The 24,019-nt window shown below is 36.0% G+C and overlaps 1 protein-coding gene across 1 annotated transcript; it reads right to left on the bottom strand.

Moving 5' to 3' along the window:
* Positions 1-144: 144 nt before the first annotated feature.
* Positions 145-22,389, bottom strand: LOC149081687 (acid-sensing ion channel 4-A-like). Its single transcript, XM_089236848.1, has 13 exons — positions 22,244-22,389; positions 19,170-19,475; positions 16,428-16,560; positions 12,571-12,698; positions 12,318-12,433; positions 12,029-12,189; positions 8,443-8,541; positions 5,385-5,484; positions 4,267-4,330; positions 3,381-3,432; positions 1,998-2,023; positions 687-762; positions 145-560 (listed from the first exon to the last, which is right to left on the bottom strand). The coding sequence occupies exons 1-13, from the start codon at positions 22,270-22,272 to the stop codon at positions 360-362; spliced, it is 1,491 nt and encodes a 496-aa protein (XP_089092974.1). The 5' UTR covers positions 22,273-22,389; the 3' UTR covers positions 145-359.
* Positions 22,390-24,019: the final 1,630 nt, after the last annotated feature.

Raw genomic sequence — 24,019 nt, 5'->3', positions numbered from 1 at the left:
AGAGTTTTGTTTATTCGTAAATGCCAGAACGAAAAATTAATAAATGCTCTAAAGTATATTTTGAAGCAGATAAAGCAACTAATTTTTAAGCAATTTTAAATAACCAGACAGAGCAAACATTTAGATTTCGTTTACAACGAGAAGTCCGTTATGACGACAATTCACATGTTGATTGTGAACTGCCGTTATAACGGACTTTCACTGTATACGCCTTTGATCACTGCGTTGGGCTATTCGCTTTAGAATCTGTGTGTTTTGTCATCAGGGAGACACTCGTCCCATTTGCATTTGATTAATCTGTCATGCCGTACATAAGAGAAATGAAAGAAACACAAATTGTAAATCAGAAATATATCTGATCAAAAGTGATTATATCTGTCGTAGTACAACCACGCCTTTGGTCTTTTCTTTAAACTTTTGACTCGAGCCGATGATCTCATTTTCTTCAATGGATACAACACAAGCAGCGCTATAGTCTCGATGAAATCGAAGATAGATACGAGTGATATTCCAAGCCACATTCCTACGTAACCACCTAGATAACTGAACATCTCAATGTTCTGGAAAGAAATTAACCAAATTAAATAAAAATAACAATAATAAGGAAAATGTGAACTAAAATATTTGAACGTTTAAAAGAAATAAATAATTTTCATCAATTTCTAATGGAGCAGATAACAATGTACCTGGTACTTCGGTTTATATTTGAAATTCGTCACCTCGATTCGGGGTAAAATGATGTCAATAAATATAAATTCTTTCCTGAAATTTTATGGAAAAAAAAAATCAATATAAGAAAAGAAAAGAGGATACAAAGAAACGAAAGAATAGAGAAGAGAAAGGAAGAAAATAAGTATTATTAGTTTGATGATACCATAATGTTTGTTATTATATATCGTAATCTAAATTAATCACGTATTAGGAATCCTTGTAAGCTTATTCCATGAGGATTAAATGAAATTCAATCACGTAATGGTACATCATTTGACTATATTGTATTGTGTTGACATACAGGGTATCCCACACATTCGAAAATTGTTTAAAAGTTGATAAAAATTAAAAGAATTTGTGTATTTGAATGCGGTTTGAAAAAAAAAGAAAAAAAAGTCATGTTTACGAATGATTTTTTGTTAAACCGAGAAAAAAATTAAGTCCAATTTTTTGTTTATAGAGGGCACTGCACGAAAAGCACTTTACCGCATACCGACTCCGGTAATATCACCACACGGCAGTTTCCTACCGCTGGAGTTGGGTGGGAAATGCGGCGTCATCTATCGCCGCAGGCTCGGTAGATGAAGAACTTATTTTCTATGTTCTTCCCCGGGTTCAAACCAATGGACGTTGAGGGAAACTTTCATAGTGGAAGATGAGCAACTTACCATTGAACACACGAACACCACTAGAAAGATACAAATCCGAGTCTTATACAATGTAGGGTGTAGGATTAGTAGCTCATTTCTGAATTTTCCTGTTACTGGCGCTTACGAAAGGTATTCATTATGATAGTGACATTGGTGGATAAAGCACTATTGGTGAAATTTTACTCCAGCCACGAATCGCCTGATGAACCTCTACGAACGTTTCGGACACAAAAGAAAATTGAAGGAAAGGTTCGGGTCGAATCAACCCCGTTTTGCTCTCTTGCAGCGTCATCTACCGATAAAAATTTGAACTAATTTTTTCCATCAAAAAATACATTATTGTAACAATAACTTCTTGCAAACCGCATTCAAATGTACCGATTGCTTCAATTTTAAGAATTTTTAAACTATTTATACGAATTTATGGGACATCTCATAGATACTAGTACTTTACCGTATATGCACCTTGGTTGTGCTCCGGAATTTCAAACGAGTCGATTACACGGAGGAACACGTGTGTGTTTGCGTGTTCTTAACGTATTTATGTTCCTAGAGTTATGCTTGTTTTGTGTTATATTGGCGCTGCTATCTGACTTTCATATTTTGAGGTAAAATGATATAAATACTGATTCATACCTGCATGCCATATCATCTTGATCACACTGTAAGAAAAGAAAAACAACAGAAAACACTATCAAAGTCAGCTTAAACGATAGTGAATAGCAGAGCCCGTTGCATAAAGTTATGAAACACACACACACACACACACACACACACACACACACACACACACACACACACACACATATGGATAACTTCATTTTTCGATAACCTAAAAAGTTTCAAACTGACAGTGTTTTTGTCGCAATTAAAGAAATAGTGATCTGAATACTTCCAAAAAAGTTCAAATACCTTTCCTTGTTATTTAATTTTTTGTTGGTCTCCTAAATGCGAGCGTGATTAAATTTTCAATGGAAATTGTGAGTACGAACATAGGATTCACGTGACCCAAATTTCTGAACGATTCGACTTGTCCTGTATTTTTCTATAAATGCATAATGTGTGTTACATAAATAAGGTTTAAACCCCAAAAAAGACACAGACTGTTTTGGTAATAAGTGTAGTTGACTAAACTTGCAATGTTAAGAAGAAAGCACAGCAAAAAGAACTCAATTTTGCCACTATCAATTATGCCTACTTGCACCACAGACAAAGATTTAAAACCGTACTCAAATGTAAGCTTATGTATATTTCTAAATTCTTCCACTCCAAAAATATTTGCTATAATGCCATACTATTAAAAACATTTCAATTGTTGTAAGGTTTATCATGCTCAAAGTACACTGTTCCCCTTTTACGTTTGGCAAATAGGTGCTACACTTGAAATGGGAAAAGACATTTTATTGCATTAATATTATATACTTACCATTACTACGTTTGTTATAAGTAATGAGAATTCGAAAACAACCGATTAAAAAACCGATTAATCGATAAATAATTTTTGATTAGCCATTAAAAGCTTCAATTGATTCCCAGCTCTAATTGCAACAGAAAATAACTATCATTACGAAATGCAGCGTATGATAGAAATTAACTACCTTTCGGGTGAGACAATATATTAGGGGAAAACACCAACGCAAATATATCCAAAATGGAAGAAATATCAGCTAGACGCGTTTTGGAACTGTATGGAGTTCTTCTTCAGTAGTTGAAAAACAAAAAGCAGAAAAAGTAATTACTCCATATAGCGGGAGTTACTTTATAAGGAGTAATTTCTTTTTCTGCGTTTTTTTTTCGCAAATACTGAGGAAGGAACTCCATACAATTCCGAAATGCGTCTAGCTGATATTTCTTCTATTTTTGGTATATTTACGTTGATGTTTTTCCGAATATATTGCAGTGTATGATATTTGAACACACACTGCATAGAGCAATTCAGAAAAATAATTAGAAATTTGAAATGATCAAAAATTAATAAGAAATAAATTTTAAAGTTGAAGTCCTATGAGTGATACTCACCAACTTCGATAGTTCATCGCTTTTTTCTGGTCTCACTCTGTACGATACATCTCTACGTAATGAATTATACAATAATTAAGAAAAAAATATATATTATATATTTTTTATGTGTATGTTACATATTTATTGCAAAACAAGGAATTTTGAGACATTGGCCAGCCAGTTTACGAAGGGGCCGGTAATCCCGGGCCAAAGTCCGATAACAAAAGACATAGTTCGGGATCATCGTCAAGTTGGCGTATTTTTTTCGTGATAGCTACTTCGACGTTAGCTATGGCAACCTATTAAACCACAGTTGCGATGCGGTAATAATTTTTTTTCCTCCAAAATTTGGCAGAAAAAACTATGATGTTTATATAATTATTTTAATAGCTTTTTCTCTCAAATTTCACTTTTTTTTCCCTCGTCGGATGGAGCTAATCTGCTGCTATATATATAGACATGTATCCGACATAGGCGATTTAAAAAATGGATTTGACTCATACCAGGCCATCTTACATCAGCACATCGAGCTTTGGTCAGGGATCTGACACTTTACGAAATGGCCGGCCAAAGATCATTTCTGCAATTCGGACTTTGGCAAAAACTCTTGAGCAATTCACGAAGTGGTCCGCGTCGTCGCGAACTGGCCGCACTTCGGGCTTATCAGTAACATATATGTAAATATACACAGTATATAGTATACATGCACTGATATAATACAATATGAACACTCGATATTTTGATTTATAGATACTCGTTATAAGTAAAATATTGTACAAGTACTAGTTTTTTCCCCAGAAAAATGTCTCTAAGACACTAGATTCTAAGAAACCTAAGTAAAATGTACAAAACAGAAACATCCTTTTAATAATAATGGTATAATAACGTAATCCCCCTTGATCACCTGCAAGCTTTCGGACACATTTCATAGCAGTTTCTCGTGATTTCACTCGTGACAGAGTACTTACCTGTGAAATAACGAAAGAAAAATTTATTGCAGTTAATTTTACATTAATTTTTGAACGATTATAAAAATTAAATACCACAAATTAATTTCATTCATGTAAAAATTACAGTTGGGATGTGTTTGAAGGAACCTGTTGATGTCTATTTGAATTCGCCCATTTTGTATTCGTATTTAGCACCCGACATGAAAGATCGACCACTTCAAATGATCGTTACAGTTAGAAAACTTTCCGTAATGGTCAAAAAACTGTCCAGCGAGAATGGCTACAACGAAATTTGGGAATTATCACTTAGGCTATTTTGGTTCCAAAAGAATGCGTTTCTAGTCGTGATTATTCCATCTCAAATGCTCCGAGTACAGAGAAAAACGTCAGTCAACCGAGTTCGTCAAATTTAAAAAAATATATATTTTTGCATAATTTTCCTACAACAGTATTACATGATGCATTTTCGAGTAATTTTTAACACGATACGCGCGTCTCAACCATATTTTCACAATTTTTTGTCAGATGGTTCTTAGAAACCGAAAGAAAAACATGAAAAAAAAAGTTATCGTCTTTCTTTGCCAATTTGCTAAAGCACTTAAGCTCTTTTAAGAACACACTTGTTAGGGGGGGGGACTAAGGCCAGGATTACACTATAAAAGTTTTATAAAAGTTCTTCGTTTATAAAACTTGAAAAATGCAACCAATTGGCCGATCAGTTAAGTTCGCTCGAATGTAACAGATGGTTTATTGGTTACATTTTTCAAGTTTTATAAAAGAATTTTTATCAAAGTTTTATAGTGTAATGCCAGCCTTAGACCTATGTTAAATTGATAACATAAACAGATATTTGATACGTCAGTCAAACGAGTTCGTCAAATTTAAAAAAATATATATTTTGAATAAAAATATATATAATTGAATAAATTTTTCAAAAAAATCCCGATAACTATAAAAAAAAAGGTTCCACCGTTTTCGTTAGATATGGTATTTTGTATGAAACTGATAGCATTATATCAGTGATTCCAATAAGCAGCGCCCTACTGTAAAATGTAAGATAAAAAATTATTACCACTCCCACAAAGCGTATATGTATGAGGATAATTGATCATGTTGTCGATGCAACTGTTTTTAGCAACGAGAGTATCGAGTCGGCATTTGTCGATACACATCTGTAAAACATCAATTATTTATTTATTAGGTTAAATAATTTAATTATTAGGTTTAAATATACAGTAAAAGTGATATGTACATAAAAATGCACACTACCTACCAATAATTGTAGGCATATTAAAGTATATCGATACAAGCACAAGTAAAAAAGCACAGGCAACAAAGGCGAAAATGGTCTTCGACATACCAGGCTGCCCTATGCCAGGGATATATGATAAGGGCTTTCTCATGACGTGCCTGAGTCGGTACCAGCTGACATCATCACCCTGAAAGACCCGGCTAGTTGCTATCCGCTACCCTCAGAGCAGTAGCTAGCCATTCCTGTGCTAGAATTTGAATTTAGACCCCTTCTGGCCCATTCTAGGCCCATCTGTTTCACTTACCTAGACCCTGGCTATACTGGTATTTCAAAGTCGTGCTTCGGTTAGAAAGTATTATAGCAGTGACATCACGGCCCTGATCCCACACCCGCTGAGCCAAGGCGGCAAGAATAGCTTCGAAAGGATGAGACAGCCCTTATTATATAGCCCTCAATTACCCATTCGCAAACTTTGACCAACAGTCAATTACTTCAATTACCGCTTCAGCCATTCACTGTACTGTACTGTCTATGTTGTTCATACTACATACTATGATATAGGGATAAGCACATTTCCATTCTTCATGCGTGATAATATGTAATATTATATATAAGATAATATGATAAAACCTCTATAAATGCTTTGAGGGCGTGCGCATATTTTGAAATACGTAGGAGATTTGGGTAAGTATCCCTCGAAATATTCGGAAGATATACCTGCACCTAGGTACTAGTACTGCCGCTGTGCGGTTGTGTAGGCATAGTGCTGGACTCTCATCGTGAGGGTTCAGGTTCGAACTTCGTTGGTGGCACAGTGGTGGTTGGCTGAAGTGGGTTTCCCGCGGTTTTCCAACTTCGAGGCGCGAAAGCGATCCGTATTGCCATTTCTAAAAGTTTCTGCGCAGAGAGCAGGCAGACCTACAACAGGATAATTAAATAGCACGAAAAAATTCAAGGATTTATCATCTTCACTTCAAAATATCGGAGCCAGATGACATCACCAGCAAGAACACGAAACATGCACAACTCTCACAACGTAAATGCTTGAGGGACCACACATACTACTCCTCAGAACAAACACACTCCGGCGTGCAGTGGTTGATTAGAAATTTCACTGGGGAATGTGCACCATTTACTCTTCGTTAACATTCACCATGGAGAGTTCTCATGAAATTCGCACATGCAGGAATGTGAAATACAGTACTATATGCGTGGACTTCGGTATTTATATATGTTGTCAGAGTTATGCCTGTTTCGTGTTCTACTGGGTGATGCATCTGCCTTCCATATTTTGAAGTGAAAATCACATGGTATGTAAGTTTCGCGTTGAGGATCTGTCTGCTGTCTGTGGAAAGTCTTTTTCAAATAGAAGACTCTGGCTCGCATTTGCGCGTCGAAGTTGGAACACTGCAGAAAGCAAACTTCAACAGACCACCATTGTACAGTCAACGGCATTCGAACCTGCATCCTAGCGATGCAAGTTCAGCACGATGCCCACACGACCGCACAGTGGTTACAGGTAAGTTGCCGAACGAGGTGACTTGAAAAAGATGCTCATAAAAAATATGGAATTCAAATAAAGTTTAGCGAATCCGTTCAAACGAATACCGTTAGAGCGAAAATCTCGTTTTATAACGCGCGCGAACACTTTTCTAATCCCCAAGATAAGTCTGAATAGGAACAATGCAAAATCATGAAATTCCTTTATAACGAAATTTCGTTGTAACGAAGGGATTTCTCCCTGTCTCTTGGGGTTCGTTATAACAGGATTCTACTGTATTTGTACACTACAGCAACCCAATGTAAAATACTACACTTTTTCATGAGAAACGGTCTGCACTGTTTCATTAATTCAATGATCGTTGACCATTTTTCACGTACCTTTTTTCCGATCCCTAGAGGGTTGCGTACTATGGGTCTGAAATCCCTATTATACATACAGACAATTATGTCATTCCTACACTTTAGCAAAACGCGATTGTCTTCACAAGACAAAAGTACCCAAGTCTTTCCTGAGGTACCGCACCATTCCAAGACAGTTGATGTACAGCGGTATGAAGAAATACGTAAAACACACAGATATTGAGCCTTGCTCAGAGATGCACAACCACCGACCCCCAATAATTGTTTCCGTAAAACTCCTCTTAACGGGACGAATTTTTTGTCTCAATGGTTTTCGCAAAAGAGAGATTTACTGTATTAATATAAAACATGATAGATGCCTATGGACTGACCATATTTCCTTTATTTAAATACAGGAAATCTGGATCCATACGAGATAATACGAATTATCGTAAAACATATTCAACTGCAGTGAGATCAGTGTATTTACATGACTATGATTAATTATGATAGAATCACAATTAATCATAGAAATGTTAATTATATTATCACACTAATGTTAAATTACAAATCATGAAAAAACTTGAGTCTTGATTTTAAAAATTCAAATAAGCCTCGTTGAAAATAAGGGAAAAAGAGGACTTCACAAAAAAAAAGTCGAAATGGCAATGTTAATGTCCACTATTATGCAGGTCATATGCATATATATATATATATATATATATATATATATACGGTAAAGGTAATATATGTTACGGTAAAGGTAATATATGTTACGGTAAAGGTAATATATGTTACGGTAAAGGTAATAAACGCCTTTACGTTACGGTAAAGGTGAAGCGCCACTTCGCGCTTTGTCACTAACATATATATAGAAATTTCGGTCCCGCGAGCGACAGAAATAACGCATGTCTGGTCCGCGGACTATAAAGGTTGTGAACCCCTGCTGTAAAAAGGAAGGAGCTTTAAAACTTAAAATAAAATTAGAGGTCTAGGGGAGCGCGCGAGATGTCCATAAATATGAAGACACTCTTACCATTTGATTCAACGGCGCCATCCCGCCATTCTCCTTCCATTCTTGAAAGTAATCTTTGCAGCGTGTGTCATATGGTGATGGTAATAATTCTTTTACTATCTGTAAATATAGTGTATAATAAATACAATGTGATTCACGATGAAGTATAGCCCGTCTCAAAAGTTTAAGTACAAGATGAAAATATGGCGATAAAAGCAAAAAACACAAATTCAAAATATTATTCATAGGCATATAATTAAAGTGCGATTCAAATCCATTAAAATAAATGTGTCATTGAATATAGCATTGATTTATATGGTCAGTTAGAATAATATGCACGTATATTTTTATTTTTTGGTGGGAAATCACTGTCTCGAAAGTATAAGCACTTTATGCCAATTTTAAAGAAGACGTGTTGTGTCGGCTGAAGTGATATGTTTTTAGAGTGGAATGAGAGTGAGACGCAGAGGGGAAAAGTTTTTAAAGGACATTATAAAGAATTTTTATGGCATTCTTATCCGTGAGGTTTATAATCATAGAGAGCAATGAGAGGCTCTAGAATTACTATTTTTAAACGTTTGGAAAAAAAGGAATTCATTGAATAGTTCACTCATAGATTCCAGCCGCAACAAATATAAGTTAATCTTTCGCAGTGGCAAGATGCTCGTCGCCCACTATAAGGGTCACCATCAACGTCCACGGGTTCGAATCCGGGCATAGAACGCCGGAATCATGTTCTTTACCTACCGAGTCTGGGGCAATAGATGGCGCCTTCATTTCCCACCAAAATTCACAGGTTGGAAGTTGCAGTATGGCGATATATATGGCCGGAATTGATTACGGTAAAGTAGCCGCAACAAGTATAAGTTGATGTTTCTTTGAAACTTGACTAAATTTTTTAATGTTTTTCCCTGAGTCACACACATGTGTACAGGACACTATCAAATCTGAGCACCACCAGCTAATAACACGAAATACCAATGTAAACAAACGGCGAAATTCTTTATAAAGAAATAGTGATATACTCTCTCAATGTACGATCGCTAATCGAAAAAGAAACTTACAACACAAACTTTGTGTGGCACAACGCGAAAGCCAGGAGATGATGTGTCGAAATACTGGTAGGATTCATATTTTTTTAAGAACTGAAAAAATTAATTTTTATAATTATTTGAATATTCCAGAATTATCAGTCAACAGGTTATAATTTTTTTTTCTATCTCGCACCCCCGAAAATGCTCTCCCGCACCCGATTAAAAACCACTATTCTGGAAGGACTCAAGTGTTGTATTGCTATCGGGAGGATGCTGCCACTCCCTGAAGCCCAGAAATCCTTCACAATATGATTCTGTGAGTGGGAATACGTTTTTTTAAAGCAATACAGGCACAGCAAGATATCATTGGCACTTTATTTTGGGATTGCATGCATTCTACGAAGATTTTTTAACGTTGCGATTAAGGCATCCGAATTCGTTCGGTTCGAGAGCAATTTTCTATAAAATGGTACTAGAGTGAACGTTAATGACATTTTTTTTTTGATAGAAAGCGTCTCGAAATGGTGAAAATAGTAACAAATTTTGGTCTGCCTATGTTATTTTCTATGAAAAAGTCATTTTTTTATGCCATTTTTTACGAAGAATTCACGTAATATTCGAAACACGATTGCGAAAAGTTTTGATAATGAAATGTCTTGTGGTTCTCACAGTATATATAAATTTAGCTAGTGATGTTGCAGGTTATGGATCGAAATTTAAAGGACTCTCATAAGTTACACCCAAATACGTTAATATACTTGTGAATTTTTTGAAATTTCATCCTACATTTCGTCTATAAAACATCGTAATTCAAAAAAATATATATATATGATAGACCTTAGATTTTGGTTCATAACCTCAACAGTATATAGAAAAACAAATATCACACATATTAAAATTTTGTAATGATACAATGAATATATTTTTATAAATCATGTCACAAACTCAATTAAAAAATGTCAAAAATATCATTCTTTGTATATAAAACACGTTTAAAAACGAACAAAACACGAACAAAAACAAGTTTTTGTTCGTGGATCTCTTGTATATACAAACGCAACACTAACTAAAGTGGACGTAGCTTCGGTTCTGGGCGTTACATAAACAAAACAAGGTCTGTTTTTTAATCACAAAGAATAGGGGCTTTCACACACACACACACACACACACACATATATATATGAAAGCCCCTGACGTTTTCAACGTATTCGGATACTTTGAACTTTTGAGACATATTCAAATGTCCAATTTTCTGTTTTACATAAAACAATCATGATTGCATTATTACTAGTGGCTTTTCATATAAATTACAGACATGATATTAAAGCATCTAATAGGCAAATATATCAAAAGTTTATTTGCTATTAATTTCTCTTCATAACTGCCATATTCCATTAGTGCTTAAACTTTCGAGACGGACTGTATACAGTTTTTAGGTGCTGTGAAACAGCAACGGTTGAAGGTACGGAACGCAACTGCGATTTCTTTTCTACCGCCTTTTAAATGTGACAAAGATTTGAAAGGATTCCACACTTGGCAACTTTCTGCAGCTGAAAGAGTGAGTGAATGAACGTCGAGGCTCTGACACCGGACTTATCCCGTTGCCGAGAACTTTTTCATCCCAGCTTCGTGGCAGAGTCTGGAACAGAGTGTGTATACCTAAGTCTGAGTGCGTGTGTAGTGTTGTGTCTGATTTTTCAGTGCTCAACTGAGAGTTATGTAATGATTGAATATTTATACCGTTGTTGGCCTGTTACTCTCTGTGGTGAGACTTTTTGACGGGAAGATCGGCCCGCATTCGCGCATCGAAGTTGGGAAGCACAGAAAACCAACTTTAGCCGACCATTACTGCAACACCAGTGGGGTTCAAACCAACTTTGTGCAGCTGAACAGCGAGTTTTAAATTCCAGCTGATTTGGGGAAAAGCGTTGAGAGAAATGAACTCATATCAAGAGAAAGAGTTTTTACACGAAACCTTTTTTTTAATCCTTTAAGCAGCATTGACGAGATATCTCGCCTCCTTAAAAGCTCTTATTTAGCATTGATAAGCTCATATGTAGATATATTATTGCTCATACGTAAATATATTATTGCTCATTGCTCATATGTAAATATATTATTGCTCATATGTAAATATATTATTGCTCATATGTAAATATATTATTGCTCATATGTAAATATATTATTGCTCATACGTAAATATATTATTGCTCATTGCTCATATGTAAATATATTATTGCTCATATGTAAATATATTATTGCTCATATGTAAATATATTATTGCTCATACGTAAATATATTATTGCTCATATGTAAATATATTATTGCTCATATGTAAATATATATATTTTGTAAAGTTGATTTCTCAGTATGGAACTCATTTCCCTATAATCCTTCGCACCTGGTAAAAATCGGAAGAAAGCCTACTTCATTAGAAAAAAAGTTATGACAGGCGGGTTTAGGGATTTCTGCTGTCATTTACAGGGTTAACGGCCGTTTCGACAATGGCCACGAAATCACTATCAGAAAGCGAAACGGTTTTGATGATTTAGTGAAAGAGAATATTGACGTACTTTACTGATGTACATCGAGTACCTGCTTCCAGCTTCGAGGACGATGCCGTCTTTCATTGGGTTGCTAAGCGTGCGCGCATCGTGAACTAAGACGCTGGCTTGAATTAACATGTTTGAGTCCATATACTGTTCAGGATACATGTTTAACATTATACGATACACTGCAACATCAAAACAAAAAAAACATAAAAAGCCATGAAATACAACGAACAAACAATATCAGAATCATTTGTACTAGAGAGGATGTGATCAATTTCAATCACTTTAGAAATGGCATGGGACTACTAACTTGTTGTGGTTGGCACAACCGGCTGCTCTTCATCTGGTTTACCCCACAGAGACTGTACCGCATAACAATAAGTTGGATAACCCTTGTCATCGACAACCGGGACACTGATGATATTTCTAAACCATCACCGATTACATATAAATAAAATCAATATGGTGGGGGAAAAATTGACTATCAAGTAATAACAATACTGCAATTCTAAAAATATAAGTAAAAAATAACCAAAAGAAACCATGTAGGGGTTACATCGTACTTGCAATCTCTTGCCTCGGCGTTGTTTATGATTCGACAGCCCATCAGGGATTCGTCTTTTTGCAATCCAAATTTTCTTACGAATTCCCATGTGCGGTTAGTGTCAAACGCATCTGTGAAATTGGGTACCTAGAAAATCACACGCCAAGACATTTACAACTTTTTCATGAAATCCAATTAGTTGAAGTAATCTGTGATTATTAATTATACGACTACATTCTCTAAAAGTTATTGGAACCTTTCGTTTGCTAAATGCGAGTCAATCACGTCCCACTCCCTACTGACAAGAAAAGGGTCCCAAGGTGTCGTCCTCGAAATATTTTGAAAAAATTGAAGTACATTTCATCTCAACCAGAAAAAAAAAAAAAGAATGCATCGGAGTGCAGTTATTAACCCTTTTATGATCACGGACGAAGTTTTTCATCCAAACGCCAGTGGAAAATAGATTAAATCCAGTTCTTTCTGTTTTCTTTCTTCTCTCCTGAACATTACAAAGTTTTATTGTAACGCTATGAACGGAAGTTGTTTTTTTTATCTTCCCCGTTCTTTTTATATTCCTGTTAACGATTCCCCCATATAATGAATTTTTTCCAATGTATACATTCATGAGCGAAAGAGGACACGTAGGGTGAAGGTGAAAGAGAAATCAACTTATCTATTATACTATTTATTTTTTCATTTCTACTTTTTTTCCTCATTTTTCTAACGTACTAAGGACAAGGTTACCACATTTATCACCGATTCGTGAAAAATAGTGTTCATCCAAACTACTACTGAACCACACATGTACCTCCGTCCATATTCTTCTGCTAAACCTCTAACAAATTGGTACAAGCTGGAATGTGCGTGTACGTGTTATAAATCTGACGTGAAGTTTGCTTCTGTATAATCTTTGTTGTGTGTGATGACGCCATCTGCCATCAGTTTTTCTAACTTATGAATGAAGAGTAATGATTGAATAATTGTATCTTTGTAGGCCTGTTGCCCTCGGTGACGTGACTTTATAACGGACAGATCAGCCCGCATTTGCGCCTGAGATCATCTAAATTTGTTGCCAAAATATTGTACGTGGAAGGATTACGTCTACAGAAATTACTAAAAGTGATGATAATAGTTGGATACTCATCACCTCTCGCGCTTCTTGGTGATATCTACAAAAATCTAATTTTCATTCTCTCATACACACTCTCTAGCTCTACTTTTTCTTTTTTCCTCCAAACAGCTTCTTTCATCTAGGGAAAAATTTCTTTTGTTTTTCTCCTTGTTAGTGCTTTAGTTGATCACGTGTTGTTTGAATGACACCACTTCAACACTGGGGTTGCGGGATTTTAAATTCTTTCTTGGCCTCCATTGGCCTTCAAAATATTGTTGCAATTCTTTTGAATGGCCCATAATAATTTCTCCAGATTTTTTTAAATATATTTTTGCACATATTTAAATGAATAGAATCAGCCTCAATTTTTTTCAAATCATGGAAGACGCCACCCTAAAACCCTTCCTTGTGAGTTAGGTCCATGATGTATGGGCCCAATGAGCCGTATATTAGCACAAAGGAAAGAGGTTCGTTGTTTATATAGCTTAGTGATCTAGCTCACTCACCCGGATTGCGAGAGTATAATGATTCGGTATTGATGATGATAATAATGATAATTATGACGGAAGCAGTTGAATTTTCTTTTCTGAATTCATGATCGCATCAGAAATTTATGTTAAAAATTTGTGTGAGACAGCGTCCATCTTTAAACAAAGAACCGGGTTGCAAAGTAATACAAATTATGTAATTCCATGCTATCCCCAAAATTTCTAGTTAAAAAAGGAAAAAAGTTATTTTTTTTTTGCCTCTAAATCCGGTTTTAGAACGATTGAAAAAAATGCAAGATTTAACATTTTAAAACCTTTTATATGGGATGGAAAAACAACACGGTTATCTTGTTTCCATACATCCCGTTCAAACGAACGGGACATATGGCCATTTTACAATCGGTATTTTTGAATATAGTTATCATTTGGTTATTTTTTTCAGAAATTCTGAGACTTGGTGCGTCAAACCTGTTCTTTGCTCAAAGATAGAGAACGATAAGTCGACTTTCCTTTATAGGCACCTTACCTACTGCTGACTTACAAGCGAGGACCAGTTTTTTCCGAATCGAACTCGTAGAGCCGGTCCGTGATTCAATGTCTTGAATGCATGTCAAGATGTCGAATCTCGACCATCATGTTTCGCAAATAGCAGAACCATTTTGTATTGGTGTGTTTCGCTATTTAAGATCCAGCTACATAAGTTTGCTGTCAGGTTACGTCGCCACCTAAGTATTAGTGATGTTTCTCTTTCCTCACCTGGACTTTAACCCACTTGCATCATTCGAAAAAGTGAGAAATTGGCCCATATCACCAACATTTTTTTTATTGTATAAAGTTAGAAATATTTCAAAATTACTTACACTTTGATAACTATCGTCGTTGTCAGAAGATATCGCAATAATACGTATACGTTTTGTAGGTCTAATTACTTCTTCACTTTTATTGCTTTTACCCGGAAAAATACTTTAATCCATTTGCAATCATCACTTTCCACTAACTGCGTACATACGAGATGGACCTTGGAAGTCTGAGGTGGGGGAGGGGGGGCATCGTCATTATTGCTGCTCCCCCGTATCTCCGCCCATGAGTGCGTGCATGCGTGCTATGGCTATGAAATTGTGGTTTGTTAATCAGCTGTGAATGCTAACCCCTTCGCGTAAAGGCTTTTGGCAACGAATTTGAATGGTCACTATTTAACGCATCGGTGATAAAATTGGTAGCCTTATTCGCACGTTAGCGAAAAAGGAAAAACGGGACAGAAAAAATTAAAGAAAGAAACAGAAATAAGTAGAAGTGTAAAGTAGATAAAAAGAGAGAGGGAGAGAGAGAAATTACAGTAGATTTCTCTGTCACCCTCACCGTGTATATTTTCTTTCGCTCTTGTATCTATATAGTAGAAAGATACATTATATGTAAGGAAAGAATTATTAACAGGAGTATAGATAGAAAAAACTGGGCAGATTAAAAAAAAACAACTTCGGTTCATAGGGATACGTTAAAGCTTCGCGATGAGGAGGAGAGAGGCTGTGATCATAAAGGAGTTAAAGGCCCTCTCGATCCCCTTATCGTTCTTGAAACATCACTAGTGGTTTCGTAGTGATGATGAAACATCATCATTACTAAACCACACTTGCACCTCGTTCATATTCTTCCGCAGAACTTCTAAGGAATTGGTACATGCTGGAACGTACGTGTAATGAAGTTTTTTTTTTTTGTGTAATGGCTCGTTATGTATAGTGCCGCCATCTGCCATCAGTTTTTCCAATTATGAGTGAAGTGTAATGATTAAATAATTGTATCATTGTGTGTAGGCATGTTGCTCTGTGTGGCGAGACGTTTTAACGGGGAGATTGAACCTCATTTTGGCCGCGACTCCATTCTTGATATCTGAAATTTTTGAATCATCGATTTCACCAATAGAGGTCTAGTTGCAATACTCCGGTGACTTGATGATTTGAAAGTCACACCAAAGGATTTTCCTGGAATTTAACACGCAACGTGACTTCCATGCATGATGACTTCATGAACCTTCAGCCTGGATGACACTTTTGACTTAGTAAGCGGCGTCGATTTAATTCATTCACTTTTGGTAAACACTGAAAAAGTTTTGAAATTTTTTCTATGCGCACCATTACAGCATAATCGATATTAGAAAGCATGTAGATAACAGGTCGAGCTCCTGAAGTGTTGAATCCCTGGTATTTTATATCCGACACATTTTAATGTAACAAATGTGCTCACGTAATGAAATATGAGGAATACATAGGAACTACTTACAGCAAGAACGATATCTTCAGCTTTGTCCCCATTTCTACATAATATTTTGTACACTTTGCAGAACGTTTCCACCGTTCTTAAGACGAATGAGCACTTCTGTGTGAATGCCTTGCAGAAATCTTTCCTCTTGAGCCTGGAAAGTTTTGAATACAGGAATCGGGTGTAATTTATTTGTTCCCCAAACCACACAGCATCTTATTATTATACAGTGCGCCACAAAAGTTTAGGCACAACGGGGCAATTTTGAGTTTTAAGTTATTTAATGTAAGTTGTGAGGCTTTACACATTTTGCGCAGCATTTCTATGACGAATGAATATCACATAACGAAAGCAAAACAGAAATCTTGAATAATTTCTACATTATAACGAAAACAATGAAAATGCATGCCACGATAGATTATTTAGGCTTAGATTTTAAATACTTAAAAAAAAAACCAGAATTTTTTTTCAGTATCTTATGTGATCGTCATTGATTTTTATACATCAGATACACATATTTTCATCGAAAGTACAAGGCTTTATAGTAATTCAGGACAAATCAAACCATGCTTTCTCAATTGCATTTTTCTGTACTTAAACCGAAAAAAATATTGTTCTCCCTCTACTTTCTACTATGCAAGACACGTGTAATACGTGTATGCAAGACACATAGGTTTTCTGTGAGACTGGTGTTCAGAGTGGACGCTGGCCAATCCAAAACCGAGGCGTTTTCAGCTCTGAACCACATTTTCGTTGACTTTGAGGCGTGAATGGAAGCATGGTCGTGCTGAAAAGTCCAGATGGAAACACTTGATATTTCTCCAAAAGGGTAATGAATGGCTTTCAAATGTTTCTTGGTACATTTCTGAATTCTGACCGCCATTTAAGAATATCAATGAGGTCTGTTCATCATAAACAAACGATTCCCATACAATCACTGAACATACACCTTGCTGTGTGATGAATAAAGTTCATGGACTCTTTCTTAGATCGTGCCAATAAAATGAATAACCGTCTGGGCAGTCTATAAATTCATTCAACTTTTGAAGAGTATACGCAGTGATTCAATTGAATACGGCATCTGGTCCCGATTCCAGTCCCCCTAATCGCACTTTCTTATGCTGATGTTTCGAGAAGGGTACACGAATCATGTTGCTTTTTTGTAAATAGCCCGACTCCGTCAATTCGTCTACATACAGTTTCCTCTCGAAATAATTAATTCTATTTTATGTAATATTTTTTACTAGCAGAGTGATTTTGTGGTGAAGCAAGTCTTCGTATTTTTCTGTCGTCACGTTAACTGGTCACTCGGTTAAGTCTGTTACAGTTCTCGATTTTGGTTTATAATGCTCTCACCACCTGCCAGCACTCTATAGATGCCTCGCGTTTAAATCAATTTAATTCAATAGAAATTTGAGAAACAGATTTACCTCGTGACCTCAGTGGGCATATCCACAATACAGTCGAATTCCGTTTCAACGAATACCGTTGTGGCGAAAAAATCTCGTTTTGATGAACAATTTTCTAATCCCCCAGGCAAGTTTATTCAGGAACAATGCAAAAACTTGGTATTTCTTCATAACGAACTTTCGTTATAACGAAGTGATTTCACCGGTTTCTTGGAGTTCGTTATAACGGGATTTGGCAGTACTTTCTTGTTCGAGGACTGAGTGGATTTTGGTATTGTGCTTAATTCACAAAAATATTCAAAGTTCATGCAGCAACATTGAGGAAACACTCGTTTGTGACGTAAATTTACGTGGCGTATTGAAATTTGCGTAAATTTGATACCGTGCCTATTCAATGGCCCTTCCGGGGCACGTAAAATTCGATTTTTTAATATTTTTCTCTGAAGTTTTAGTTTTTATGAAACTTTCACTTCTCTCATATACCGTATTTACGTACGCATATACGACAAGGTATGATTTTACAGATCAAAATAAAGTATATATATAAACTAGATTTATTAATTCAACTCCTTATTTCGTTTATTCTCAGATAATAGTAAATAAAGATTTTTTACGAGAAAGGACGTAAATGAAGGATAACGTGAGTGACGAGGAATTTCTGAATAAATCCTGGAGGGATGTGCAGAAGAGTGTTACAAAATGCTGTGGGTTCTTTAAAAGCTGCTCACCCCCGGGATTCCAGCGATTCCTGAGTCTGGCCTCGGACCCTGAATCAAACAGGAGCCCCCCCCCCCCGCCCCAAAAGTATTGAAAAGTTTCAAAAATTCTGAAATCATGTTTGTGTTAAAGGTGTCATCCAATTATGCAGGCATCACATTTAAGGTGCATAGGATTCTGAACACTCTGGAAGGCTCCGGGGATGTTTTGGATTGCGATGCATGTAACCTGTTCGTCTGTGCTATAAACAAGGATGTCGGCAACCAGTGTTTTGATATGGCCTCAGTCTGGAGTCCCTAGAAGGCGTAATCAAAGCATGATAGATCCGGTGATCGAGCAAGCCAGAATGCACCAAACGCCCAGAACTTCTGCGCTCGAACAATGCCACCTACCACGTCAGGAGAACATTTCCGACCCTGCATTACTGAGTGATTCCGATCCGTCTGCGAGTCACCTACTCCACTAAGAAGTTTGTACACGCGGTGGTGAGTCACCCTGCATAATTTATCTACTTATTGGACAATGGTCAATTCCCCAATGGTAATTTACTTTCATCATATGAAATACACGCCACAAAGCAATATCATAAAATTTTTTGACCTATCTCAATAATCAATGAATGATTTTAAATGCTTACCGATTCCTGTTACATACAGTGACAGCCGGTAGTTCGATCTCATCCGGATTTGTCAACTGAACATCAACCATAGTCGGATAAGCCAAGTATAACCTTAAGAAATCCGAAGTCTGGTAAAGAAAACCCGTCAGACAAATGCAGAAGATAAAGATCTTGACGATCTTCCTGAAATTATTCTTAGTCGTCGTAATCGTCGGAAAAGACGTTATCAGTGACTCAATACATAGTTTCCTGAAGTATCGACGGAAAGGAGTCGATTTATCCTTTTTCTCTTGTGGGCCCTCGTACCCTGCCTTTCCGTGATATCTGCGAATTAAAATTACAAAGGAAAAATTGAAAGACCATATTTAACATACTTTTCTTTAAGGTATCCAACTACGTTCATAACATCATTTTGGAAGAAAATATCGATTTTTATTTTACAATCTTTTATGAAAAGCCATATTCCTTGTGATTCCGAAACAGGTCTCGTTTTGTTCATGGGACTCTTAGATCTGAAGCATCGCCCACTTTAGGGTGGCATTTTTATATATAAAGTAATCTTTGAATAAAAACATAAATGTGTTAATGAAAAATGCTATTTTTGACATTTTATTTGAGTTCAAAACCAAATTTCTCAAAATCTATTTGATTGTATCATTACAAAATTCTAGTATGATATTCTTATATACAGGGTGTCCTATTAAGTGCTAATGCGGCCTTTATCTCATGAACCGTTTCACGTAGAGGTATGATTTCAATTTTAAAAATGCTCGAAATGCGTTAAAAGATTAGCATGTACTAGATTGAAGATGGGGATTACAGTGTTCACAAAATAAACAAAATCTGAATTTTTATACGGTCCCCTTGTTCTCTAAGTTCCAATTAGAAAGTTGTTGCGCTGTCTTTCTTGAGAACAAAAGAAAAATCCCGTTTTATAATTGCAATATTACCTGAGGTATTTGAATTTAAAAATTATCGGAGGAAACTTGGGGGGATAAACCTAACGCAAAATTCTTCCTTCTCCCATTTATTTTGTTGTTTGCACACTTTTCTCCCTTCGATTTTTGAAGTCAATATCTCAGCAAATATTGTACATAAAACCATGAAATTTTTATTGCTGGGCTCAGAGGAGATAGGACAATAACTTTCTAATTGGAAGTTAGAGAACGGGGACGGGGACGATATAAAAGTTTAGATTTTTTTATTTTGTGATGCGCTGTATTTCCACTGTTAAAATTGGTACAGAGTGATTTTTGAACTCATTTTATATAAGCATTTCTCAAATTGAAATCATCTCTACGACGGACGGTTCATGATATAAAGGCCGCATTTGTACTTACAGGACCCCCTTTATATTGGTAAGGTTATGAACGAAAACTTAAGATTAATCACACGTTTTGTCTAATCCTGGGCTTGAAGGATCGTCCGAGGAGTGTTGTCTTTGAGAAAAAGCGGCAAATCGTAAAAAATAAAGGGACCAACGAATGAAAGACAATTTTCAAGATTGAGAAAAGATGACGGCCCATATCACCAATTTTTTTTTAATTGTATAAAGTTAGAAATATTTCAAAATGAAAAAAAGTGAAAAACAAAATGGCGTACACAAAGAATTTATAATTTTACTTAGTTCACAATGAAGATATACATTGAAAATAATTTGAAAAATTAAATTTAATAGTTTTATACAGTATGATAGTACTATAATGTTTTGTTCTTACGAATAAAAAACTAGCGCGCATGCATGCGCTTTGGTGATAATGACCAGGAAAATTCCGCGCATATATGCGCTTATGATGCAAATGGGTTAAGTAGAAATAGAATCCCTTTATTTAAGAGGTTAACGTATAACAGAGGATCTAAAATGCTCAGTATGTTAGTCATGGGAAGCTTCAATGAAAGAGAAAAATTGAGGAGGTTCAAGGTTAGGTAATGGCCGCTGGATTTGTCGGGGTCCTTGACGGAGAGTGGCATGGACAAAGAAATTAGGGATGGATCGGCAATGGCCAATCTTATGAACAACCTTCGGGAAACGAGTAGAAACTTAGAGATGATGGGTAAAATATCAAATAAAATTAATGGGTGGAGTTTTCCAAAGGACTGGGACGTCCGTTATGAAATCTTAAAATGGAGGAGAAAATCTGGATAGGAGAGAGAGAGAGAGAAAGCTAGTAACAGAAGAGAAGTAAGAATGACGAGTGGTCATACAAATATCAGGACCGGAGTGTGTGAAGCTCGAGAAATCGAGGCTCGAGACGCAATGCTGCTATGAATTCTAAGTGGAGGGGTCTCCCAATGAACATGGTGAGTGATGCATGGATTATGTTCTCTCTCCCATATGTGACTTATAGTGTAGGTTCTCGTATTTAATTGTGTTGGGGGCCAACGGAGGTGTAATGAAATCATGTGTCATATAATGTTGAGGTTCACGAATTTAAATGTTTTGGGGGCCAACAGAAGAATTTTTTAATTATTTTTGAATGGAGTATGTATTAATTTTTTTAATAAGGATGGTAATATGGAAAATGCAATTGCCATTAATTCAATTAACTACAGCGTAAATAAACTAATTAATTTTCAGCATCTCGTGCATGACTGCTTTGTGTAAAATTTTTGCCTAAGGTTATACTTTATAGTATATACACAACACAACGCAATGGAAAAATGAGAACGGCATTTTGCTTATGTACTTAAGAGAACGGTTTCAAACCTGAACGGGTTAACAAGTGTTTTATACATGCTATGATAAATGAAACTTTTGATTCACAACCTGCATCATCATTAACTGAATGTACTGTGAAAATAACAAAACATTTCATCCATAAAATTGTTTGCAATCGAGTTTCGAGTATTACATGAATTTTGCATAAAATTTGACATAAAAATTACTTTTTCATAGAAAATGGAATAGGTGGTCCAAAATGTACTATAGTTTTGACCATTTTGACAGACTTCCTACCAGAAAATTGAAGTTCACTCCAGTATCATTTTATAGAAAAGTGCTAAGAAAGGTAGTCGGTTACCTTAAGTTTATGAAATAATATCAGTATTTTTCAGGTATCGTAGTTAGATTAAGAAAACGAAGTACAGCCTACCTCCCATGCTCTATGTAATGTAGAGACATCTTCCAGGGTCCAACATAAGAATGTCTATTTCCAGAAAAATATATACCGTCGTTGGTTTTGCACAGAAATGTGAAAATACTTAAAACATGGTTGTTTTACTCCCATGTCACACCGGTATCGTTAATCGATTGTGACATTTGCTGTTTTCACAATTCAAGGTGATGTCTTCACTCTCCAAGACAGAAAAACACCGATAAACGCATTAAAAGACGTGTAGAGGGATAATTAAGCTATTGTGATCTTCCATTCAGTGGAATGTTGAAAAACTTCATACATGTTTTTCCATGTACCTCTGTATTGTATAGGAAAATAATATTTTTTTATGAATGTTAACAACGACGAGAGAAACAAAAATGGAAAGAAGTTCGTGTCGTCCATTGTTTGATAAAGCCGCACATTCTGGACCATCGAATTCTTTCAATGATTATCGCCAAATATAGTCAGAATTATTCCTTTTGAGAAAGTGTTTTATATCGTATATATACAGCATAATTTTTTTTTTAATTTATGGGGTTTTATTCATAATGTTTTGCAGTGAAGTTTTTCGCTCGGCGTTGTAGTTGGTTCCGATCGTACTAGTAGATGCGTGATATCATAAGGAAACTTTTCCTTGAAAACAAATATTTTTTTATTCTCATTGTATTCTTCCATTTTCGTGCGACTGGTCTTTCAAACAACGTATTCTACAAGTATTTGGACAGCAGCGAACATTTTTCGCCGTTTATTTGATTCATTATCAGACTAATTTGCGTGTTGGCTTTTCATGGCTCTTCAATGAGCATTTATCGATTTTTTATTTATTTATTTAAGTCTCTAAACACTGAATGTGAAAGTGTAAGCGTGTCTGCATTTATAAAGCTTTTCAAAACACGGCTAAACTACCCTTATTGTCGATGGTTGACCAAGGATCGCGAGGCAAGATGGCGGTAGACGGAAATTGTACACGTGTTCCTGGTGCGAATTTGTTTGACCTCTTCTCGTTACTGAATGTGATTTTTGTTGACCAATGTTTTCATATTCTGCCATTAGTTGCGCTAATTAATCCGGACTCTAGTTATGAAAAAAAAGTTATTCAAACTCACACGATAAGTTGTCAACAAAGTGAGGAACAAATATGAATGATATAATACATAGTTTCCCAACCGTTTTGTCCCATCACCTCCTTCTTCAGAAATTTTTTTCTTCCATCGCCCCCCCCCCCCAAAGCAATTTAACCCATAGGATCCGATGTTATATCCGTGGCTTCTACGGGGCCCCCTAGAACATTCCAACGCTCACGTTGGGAATCACTGGTATAGTAGCTGCTTGTGAAGCAGAACCATCATAATGTAAAAAAATTAATACGTCGTTCCTACAGTTGTCAAGCTTATTTAATTTTACCGTCCATTGGTTAATTTGTTTTTTCTTCCAGAATTTTCGTCCAGGCGGAAAAGGATGATGACGGCTAAAACGCTGTGCAAATACAATCGTCTTGGACTGAAACGTCTCGACATTTTGATATTCATGTCTAGCACAGACATCACGATCCCACTCCCCTCGCTTTTAATGAATTGTGACCACTGTCTAGTTAGTTTTATTATTTCGCGCCTGGAACGAGAGGGGGAGGGGGTTCTTTCTATACCCTCAAAAACTGTTTTTTTAGCTTTTGGGAGAGTTGCATTTTTTTTGTCAGAGGAATCAGTATTGAGTGTTGTTTGCATCCTATTTTCTTTATTCCGGAATGGAGAAAGCTGTCCATCTGCTGTT

The sequence above is a fragment of the Pholcus phalangioides genome, unplaced genomic scaffold (assembly GCF_987345545.1).
Source record: "Pholcus phalangioides strain wild (caught in Gottingen) unplaced genomic scaffold, Ppha-v1.0 ptg000009l_1, whole genome shotgun sequence".
NCBI classification, from domain to species: Eukaryota; Metazoa; Arthropoda; class Arachnida; order Araneae; family Pholcidae; genus Pholcus; species Pholcus phalangioides.
The sequence above is the reverse complement of the archived record's forward strand: the minus strand, read 5'-3'. Positions and strand labels throughout refer to the sequence as shown.